At 48.1% G+C, this 9,127-nt stretch overlaps 1 protein-coding gene across 1 annotated transcript; it reads left to right on the top strand.

Annotated features, from left to right (window-relative positions):
- The first annotated feature begins 288 nt into the window (after positions 1-288).
- Positions 289-1,221, top strand: LOC129346474 (olfactory receptor 13H1-like). The gene has a single exon (XM_055003824.1). It carries the CDS (start codon positions 289-291, stop codon positions 1,219-1,221), a length of 933 nt encoding a protein of 310 aa, XP_054859799.1.
- Positions 1,222-9,127: the final 7,906 nt, after the last annotated feature.

Below are 9,127 nucleotides of genomic sequence, written 5' to 3'. Positions count from 1 at the left end.
TCTTGGTATGTTTTTTTTTTGCAGGCAATGAAACCTGTGTTGTGTTGTGTTGTGTTGTGTTGTGTTGTGTTGTGTTGTGTTGTGTTGTCTTTTTGAAAATCCAGTGATTTTTTTTAATCATAGTACTTTTCCATGAGCTTTACAAATAGGATGTAAAGAGTGATAATGATTTTGATTAACCATTTCAATATTCTTCAACATTCCTATATGTTATGGATAAACAAAACACTGTCACTTCTAAATAACTTGCTGTTTCTTTCATGGAGAAGAGAAAAGGCAGAGGATGCCATGGGAGCTCCCAATGAGACAATGCTGACTGAATTCATCTTGACTGGATTATCGGAATATCCCAGAGCACAGGCTGTGCTCTTCTGTTTCTTGTTGATGGCGTACCTCGTCAGCAATCTTGGCAACGGCCTCATCATCATATTGATTATTGCTGATCCGCAGCTCCATAATCCCATGTATTTCTTTCTCTGTGTCCTCTCTTTGATTGATCTTCTCATCACCAACAACACAGTCCCTGAGGTCTTGGCCAATTGTTTCTTTTACATGCCCACCATCTCCTACTACAGATGTTTGATCCAGATGTACGTTGGAATGATCCTTTTCTCAACTGAAACGATCTTGCTGGCCATCATGGCGTACGATCGCTTCGCTGCCATATGCCAGCCCCTCCACTACATGCAGATCATAAGCTGGAGATTCTGCATCAATCTGGTGGCGTCAACCATAGCTCTGTCCTTCCTGATAACTTTTATCACGGTGCTGTTGCAGCCAACTGACTTCTGTGGCCACTATGTCATCAATCATTTTGCGTGTGAGATACAGACTTTTCTCAAACTGACTTGCTCGGATACACATACTGGTGAGATCTTTGTACATATTTCCAGCCTCTTCCTGCTAGTACCCCCCTTCAGTTTCATTGTTGTGACATATGGGCGCATAGGCTGGGCTGTCCTGCACATCCGCTCTGCCCAAGGTCGCAAGAAAGCCTTCTCCACCTGTAGTTCTCACCTCACTGTGGTCAGTATCTTCTATGGTGCTCTCATGATCATGTACTTAAAGCCTCAACAAAAATCTCTTTCTGAAGGGGAAAAAATTGTATCTGTAATGTATGGGGCTATGACTTCCATGCTCAACCCGGTAATATATAGCTTGAGAAACAGAGATGTGAAGGCAGCTTTCTGGAAAGTGGTTGGAGGGAAAATGTCAAGGTAAAGAGTTGGGTCTTAGATGCTTGGACTCTGATCACGTCTTGAGCAACCAACAGTGGGGGACAGGCCATGCTGGTGTGTCACTGGTAGTGCTAGCAAGCATCCTAGGGCTGGTCAGCAGAGAAGAAATGCTTGGACTCGTATCATGTTGTCTTAGTCTACCCCACCATGCAAAGCAACTGGACTGCTTCTCAACAGTGGTAGATACTCCTCAAGTGTCCTTAATTGTTGGGAAATGGTTTTGCTGAATACTTCTTCAGGGCTGACAGAGGAGGTTTGGAGGGGGAGGGTCTGGTTAAAGAGGAAGCACAACATTTAGATGTTGGCTGGAGACAGAGACAGAAGAAGACAGCCACTGCAGGCGTGGGGTGAAGTTTCTAGGCGGTGCAGGATCTCTTTGTCTAGAGAACTCATGTGGGGTGAGGTCTGTTTCCCATTAGATGCTCCTCTAGGCCTCCAACTTTGCTTTGCTTCTCTATTTGTAAAATAAAACAAATATTGCATACATGTTAGAAATCTTCAGGAAGGTCAGTGACAATTTTTTTCCATCATAGCAAGTGTCTGTTGGCTCCTTCCAATGGAGTCCTTTTTCTGCCTATACAGGCAACCGTTTTATGACTTGCATTGCATTTTCCGATGGACTCTAATCTCTACACTCTGATCCAGCTCTATAATCAATAAAGTTGAACCTTTTTTTAATCCAGCACAGCCTCCTCTTCATTTTTATCCTATTGCTTTCAAACGCTCCTTTGCATGCATAGACTCAAGCTGTCCCATATGAAGAAAAGAGCACGCCTTAATAAAGGTCAAATGCATTCACCTGTTATTTCATGGTAACCTGGTTCAATCCAGTCTCAGCTGAGTATCTGCCAGCACTGTGACTGCTGCTGTCCCCTGAGTATTGCTGCTTGACCGCACAGGCCCATACAATCTATGTAGTCGTTAGTGTGTGGCTTGCCCATCAAAATCCCGGGTGATACGTCTTGCAAGTAAGCCAGTTCATCATACATATCTGCAGCAGATACTCAGCCAGCTACCATGCCAAATGATGACAATGAGCTGGTTAAAAACCGCACGAAATGCTGTCTGTTTTGAATTGCAAAGTGTGAAACAATCCTATGAGTTGTGCAACCCAGCACAGAACAGGCCTTGTGAATCTCTCTTGTCAACACAAACCTTAGAGCGTTGCTCACAGTGCCTGATTTCCTATGGGGTTGTCACCTAGGGGCTATGTCGGTCTGCGTTACGGCTAAATGATCACACCAGACACTTGCGTGGGTTAGAAAATGGCCACAACTTTATTGATTACAGCTATATGGAGCATTGGCCTGGCATCTGGGCTGGATCCCCGTTGGCATCGTAGGCCTTCTTGCTGACCGATGCATCCCCCGCCAGCCTCCCGCTGGCCCGTCGGCTCATTCTGCTCCGTCGCCGGCTCCGCCTGGCGACCCTTGCTTCCAGCTCCGTCGGGGTGAGCAGTCCCGCAGGCCAGCTCACCCTGATGGGATCCAGCCCAATGCCTCAAAAACCGCCAACCCATAAAGTTGTGACAGAGCCCCCTCAATAGCTCTAAATCTGCGGAGGGTGGGAGGGTGCTTGTTGCTCCGGCGGATGCTCGAACAGCAATGGCGCTGACCATGCGGCTGGACCCTCAAAGGATGGGCGCTCCGCCTCCGCTCTGGTCCCGCCTCTCTTCGTCCGGCCCCAGGTGCCAACCTAGCTTGCAGGTGAGTCTGCCGCTTTCTTTGTCAAATACTGGGGGGAAATATATTGGAATAAAATGGGCTGCAAAGAACGTGCACTGTAATTCTGGTGTTTAAATTCCTGTTACTGTTTGACATAGGACTCACCCCTAAAAGAAATCCACATGTGAAATCGACATGTTTCTTCTATATAATATGGAAAAAATACAGGAAATGATAGGTTGGGATATCAAGTGCCATTTAAAGCCCCGATATGAAAGGATTAAGTCCTATGCTGACGTTATCACAGATTTATGCTCCAGTGTAATTGCTGTACCTGAGTAGAATTGGTAGATGGCAGGGGTGGGCTATAGGTGGAACTTGACTTGGTTGGCTGCTCCTCGTGCCAGTATAACCTTACACTACCAAAACATACAGGCCCACACAAGGGAGAAAAAACACTGCCCCCTACAGTTCTCTCATCATGTCCAAATACCAACACTTCTATAGATGCTAAGTCGCATCAATATCATAGCGGCCAATAGGGTTGCTAGCAATGACGCCAGCCATTGGCTGGTAAACCAATCGGAGATGGATGTGTGGGGACAGGGAGATGTCATTGTGCCAATGCCATAACATCCGTTCTAGAGCATACCTGGAAGTGATAACACATTGCCGGATGTTGATGCAATGCTCAAGAATTCAGACAAAACTCTATGGTAAAACCATAGAGTTTTGCCTGAATCCTGGAGCATCATGCCAGCAACACAGTTTCACTTCTCATTATTCACTGGAAGTGGCGTTGTGCCATTGCTACGATGACACTTTTAAAAACCTTTCCTGCCTGCTATTCTTTAGTGGGCCAGTGGGCAAAGAGGGAGACTGGGGAGACTTTCCCTAATGGCCAATAACAGAACCCCTTACCAGAACTATATTAACCTTGGCCAAGAAGCCGATGGCTCAGATGATAGAACACATGATATGGTACCATCTTCCCTAATGCAAGGAGCAAGGGCAATGCACCTGACACAGGTAAGCAAGGGAGAAAGAGTCTTGGCCTTGAACTCAGGCACCTGCAAATGCAATTCCTTGCATCCGTGCATCAATTCTGTGCTTTGGCCTCAGAGTCCTGATTCCCACCACTGCGGTGGCTGAAAGCATGCGCAGCACTGAAGAGAGGATGTGCAGATATGCCGGCAGCATGATGCCAAGAGGAAGTGATTCCCTCTCCTGCAGGTGGGGGACACGGGAAGCATTTGCGTCTCAGAGGACTAGCTGCCACCCCACCTCTGTTCCCTGGAGGTTTGTCAAATCCAGCTTTGGGAATTCCTAGAGATTTGTGGGTGGTGTCTCAGGAGGGAGGAGTTTGTGGATGGACAGAAGCATAGTGGAGATCTGATGTCTGAAGCTGCTGTTTGCTTCAGGGGAACTGACCCCTGTACTCCAGAGATCAGTTGCAATTCCAGGAGAACTCCAGGCCTTGCCTGGAGGCTGGCAACCCTAGATCAGTGCCACTAATGCTCTCACTACAGTGCAGTTATTGCCCTGAAGTATTCCTATATATGATTCTTTGCCAATTGTTGCAATGTTTGTACTGAATGACTCAGGTGCTGATCATATTGACTTAGGGCCAAGCTACAAGTGACGAATGACACTTAAACGGCAAGTGGATTGAGTGGAGGGCAAGTGAACAGGGCAGAATACACTTGCCGTTCAAGTGTCATTCGTCACTTGTAGCTTGACCCTGAGACTGTGTAATCGGACTTCAGTCTAACTGAAAAAGGTGGTCTAAAAATAACATAAATAAATAAAGAGCAACCAATCAACACCATTTAGGTGAATTTTGAAAAATCCCACAGCAGCGTTTCAGTCCCCCAGTCCCTTAGAGGCCAGGAACATTTTTAGTGTATAAGATTGGAGAGTTAAAGCCCCCTTTTTCAGATACAGGGAGGAGTGTTGATTCCTGAGAGGGGTTCCTGGGAGGGATGAAGCAAAGAAGGGGGTCAGGATGGAAAAGTTTTGAATTCAGCCAGAAGGATTCCGCCCCCCCCCCCGCCCCCAATTCACTGTCTTTGAAAAATATTCTATACACAGAAGTTTCCAGGCTCACCCCTCAACATCTCCAGCAGGTGATGAGAAAGTCCTTCCTCTGCTTGAGACCCTGGAGAGAGAAAGCCCACAGGCCAGACTGCTAAACAATATTGCCTTGTGGAGTTTGTTCCTGTGTATTTGTTAAACAAGTGGTTGTACTTGTGCCATATTTGTTAAAGAAGTGGAAATGTGTCAGCCCCTTCTGGGGTTGTCAGAAACCTCCAAAGAGTTGTTTTTTGGTGGGGGGGAAGGCCAATGGTCACCAAAGGACACCATTGCACCCAGTAGCACCTCAGTAGGCATCACTCATTTTGGTAATCCCTTAGATGTGTCATGGTGTTCACCAGCATACCTAAGTCTCTTCTGCTAACACACAGCTACTTGTGAGTAGGGTCATCTAGCTAGCCACCCAAGTTACCTTGGGTGAGTGGGTGATAAGTCATCCTGAAGGGTGGTATATAAATAAAATGTTGTTGTTGTTACCTTGATCTGGTCAATTTGACTCCTCCCCCAACAATGGTTTGATCGCCTTAATTTATTCAAACTGATGAAACCTTGCTAACTGTCCTCAACAAAACGCTTCATCCTTGCCAGGGCACTAGATGGCCAGAGAGGGTGCAGTACCAGAGCTGGGCTGTCGGCCTGCTGCGCAACCAAGCGCCACCCGCACCCAAGGCACAGGGCCTGCTTACATCATCGCTGGCCATTTGTGACCTTTTGCTCTGTCCCTTTAAGGGATCTGAGGGCAAGGCTGCTTTGACACAGCTGTCAGGGACTGGAAAATTATACCCCTTCCTATCTAGGATTATTAACTTCCAAGCTGGCTCAAATCACTTCTGGTTGACCCAGACACGACACTGGCAGCTCCTCTGGGGCTACAGCAAGCGGTTGGCCACAGTTTGACCCATCTGAGATCAGAGATGGACTCAATAAGGCAGGCAGAAAATAGCGAGGCATCTCCATTGGCAAGTCATCAAGGTCTCCGTCATTCCCACGCATCACAATGCGGAACCTTGAGACCTGTTTGACAGTTGGGCTCAGCCAGACAGGCTCTGGGGCTTGTGCTGATGAGACCGTGAATCCCAGACGGTTAGCCTGTTAGTTTTCATTATTTTGTGGATTGGGGGATCTGAAACGAGAGAAGGAGACTCCTTAACCTGCTCATGTTGGCATCAGCCTGACAGATAAAGCGTCAGGGAGCCCTTGCCCTCTTTGCTACTCTGCTGATCAGCCTGAATAGATAGATGGGTTTTAAATTCTGCTTGCCCCCTCCTTTCAAATCATTTCTTCTCATTCCCTTTGAGAATCGCCTATTAAAAAAGAAATGGCCTCAGAAAATGGGACAGCTCACTGGAAACCAATAAAAGAAGTCCAGATGTGGAATTTCAAAAGGCAGAGAAGAAAGAAGGGGGTGGAGATGACAGATTCGTAGAGATGGCAAGAAAGAGAAAAAGGAAAGGGAGTTGGCCTGGTGGCAGATCAGTTTCTCTCTCTCTTGTGCCAAAGGGAGCTTGCCCAGGGGCAGGCAGGTCTTCTCCCCCCTCACAGAAGGAAGCTTAAATGGTAGCAGGCAGGTATCTCTTTCCCCCACACCCAAAGAGAGCTTGGCCTGTGGCAGCAGAATTTCCCTCTTTGCTCCCAAGATGGAGCTCACCTCCATTTGAATTTTGTATGAAATTTGTATATTTGCATAGTTGTAATTTAATGATTAGATGTAAAGTTTTTAAAGTTTTTAGTGATATTTAATATGTTGAATTGTTGTTCTCTGCCCTGAGACCGCTGATGCGGGGAGGACGGAATATAAATGTAATAAATTAAAATTAAATTAAATTTGCCCCCTGACAGGAAGCTTGCCTGGTGGCATTTTGGTTTCTTTGTCCTCACAAAAGGGAGCTCACCTAGTGGCAGGTATGTTTCTATCTCTTTCCCCCACACCCAAAGGGAGCTAGCCCTGTGGCAGCAGAATTTCCCTCTTTGCTCCCAAGATGGAGCTCCCCTCGTGGAAGGGAGGTTTCTCTCTTTGCCCCCTGACAGGAAGCTTACCAAGTGGCATTTTGGTTTCTTTGTCCTCACAAAAGGAAGCTCACCTAGTGGCAGGTATGTTTCTATCTCTTTCCCCCACACCCAAAGGGAGCTTGCCCTGTGGCAGCAGAATTTCCCTCTTTGCTCCCAAGATGGAGCTCCCCTCGTGGAAGGGAGGTTTCTCTCTTTGCCCCCTGACAGGAAGCTTACCTGGTGGCATTTTGATTTCTTTGTCCTCACAAAAGGAAGCTCACCTAGTGGCAGGTACGTTTCTATCTCTTTCCCCCACACCCCAAAGGGAGCTTGCCCTGTGGCAGCAGAATTTCCCTCTTTGCTCCCAAGATGGAGCTCCCCTCGTGGAAGGGAGGTTTCTCTCTTTGCCCCCTGACAGGAAGCTTGCCTGGTGGCATTTTGGTTTCTTTGTCCTCACAAAAGGATGCTCACCTAGTGGCAGGTAAGTTTCTATCTCTTTCCCCCACCCCCCAAAGGGAGCTTGCCCTGTGGCAGCAGAATTTCCCTCTTTGCTCCCAAGATGGAGCTCCCCTCGTGGAAGGGAGGTTTCTCTCTTTGCCCCCTGACAGGAAGCTTACCAAGTGGCATTTTGGTTTCTTTGTCCTCACAAAAGGAAGCTCACCTAGTGGCAGGTACGTTTCTATCTCTTTCCCCCACACCCAAAGGGAGCTTGCCCTGTGGCAGCAGAATTTCCCTCTTTGCTCCCAAGATGGAGCTCCCCTCGTGGAAGGGAGGTTTCTCTCTTTGCCCCCTGACAGGAAGCTTACCTGGTGGCATTTTGGTTTCTTTGTCCTCACAAAAGGAAGCTCACCTAGTGGCAGGTACGTTTCTATCTCTTTCCCCCACACCCAAAGGAAGCTTGCCCTGTGGCAGCAGAATTTCCCTCTTTGCTCCCAAGATGGAGCTCCCCGCGTGGAAGGGAGGTTTCTCTCTTTGCCCCCTGACAGGAAGCTTACCAAGTGGCATTTTGGTTTCTTTGTCCTCACAAAAGGAAGCTCACCTAGTGGCAGGTACGTTTCTATCTCTTTCCCCCACCCCCCAAAGGGAGCTTGCCCTGTGGCAGCAGAACTTCCCTCTTTGCTCCCAAGATGGAGCTCCCCTCGTGGAAGGGAGGTTTCTCTCTTTGCCCCCTGACAGGAAGCTTACCTGGTGGCATTTTGGTTTCTTTGTCCTCACAAAAGGAAGCTCACCTAGTGGCAGGTACGTTTCTATCTCTTTCCCCCACACCCAAAGGAAGCTTGCCCTGTGGCAGCAGAATTTCCCTCTTTGCTCCCAAGATGGAGCTCCCCTCGTGGAAGGGAGGTTTCTCTCTTTGCCCCCTGACAGGAAGCTTACCAAGTGGCATTTTGGTTTCTTTGTCCTCACAAAAGGAAGCTCACCTAGTGGCAGGTACGTTTCTATCTCTTTCCCCCACACCCAAAGGGAGCTTGCCCTGTGGCAGCAGAATTTCCCTCTTTGCTCCCAAGATGGAGCTCCCCTCGTGGAAGGGAGGTTTCTCTCTTTGCCCCCTGACAGGAAGCTTACCTGGTGGCATTTTGGTTTCTTTGTCCTCACAAAAAGAAGCTCACCTAGTGGCAGGTAAGTTTCTATCTCTTTCCCCCACACCCAAAGGGAGCTTGCCCTGTGGCAGCTGAATTTCCCTCTTTGCTCCCAAGATGGAGCTCCCCTCGTGGAAGGGAGGTTTCTCTCTTTGCCCCCTGACAGGAAGCTTACCTGGTGGCATTTTGGTTTCTTTGTCCTCACAAAAGGATGCTCACCTAGTGGCAGGTATGTTTCTATCTCTTTCCCCCACACCCAAAGGAAGCTTGCCCTGTGGCAGCAGAATTTCCCTCTTTGCTCCCAAGATGGAGCTCCCCTCATGGAAGGGAGGTTTCTCTTTTTGCCGCCTTACAGGAAGCATACCTGGTGGCATTTTGGTTTCTTTGTCCTCACAAAAGGAAGCTCACCTAGTGGCAAGTATGTTTCTATCTCTTTCCCCCACACCCAAAGGAAGCTTGCCCTGTGGCAGCTGAATTTCCCTCTTTGCTCCCAAGATGGAGCTCCCCTCGTGGAAGGGAGGTTTCTCTCTTGGCCCCCTGACAGGAAGCTTACCAGGTGGCATTT

Source organism: Eublepharis macularius, chromosome 19 (assembly GCF_028583425.1).
Source record: "Eublepharis macularius isolate TG4126 chromosome 19, MPM_Emac_v1.0, whole genome shotgun sequence".
NCBI lineage: Eukaryota > Metazoa > Chordata > Lepidosauria > Squamata > Eublepharidae > Eublepharis > Eublepharis macularius.
The sequence above is the reverse complement of the archived record's forward strand: the minus strand, read 5'-3'. Positions and strand labels throughout refer to the sequence as shown.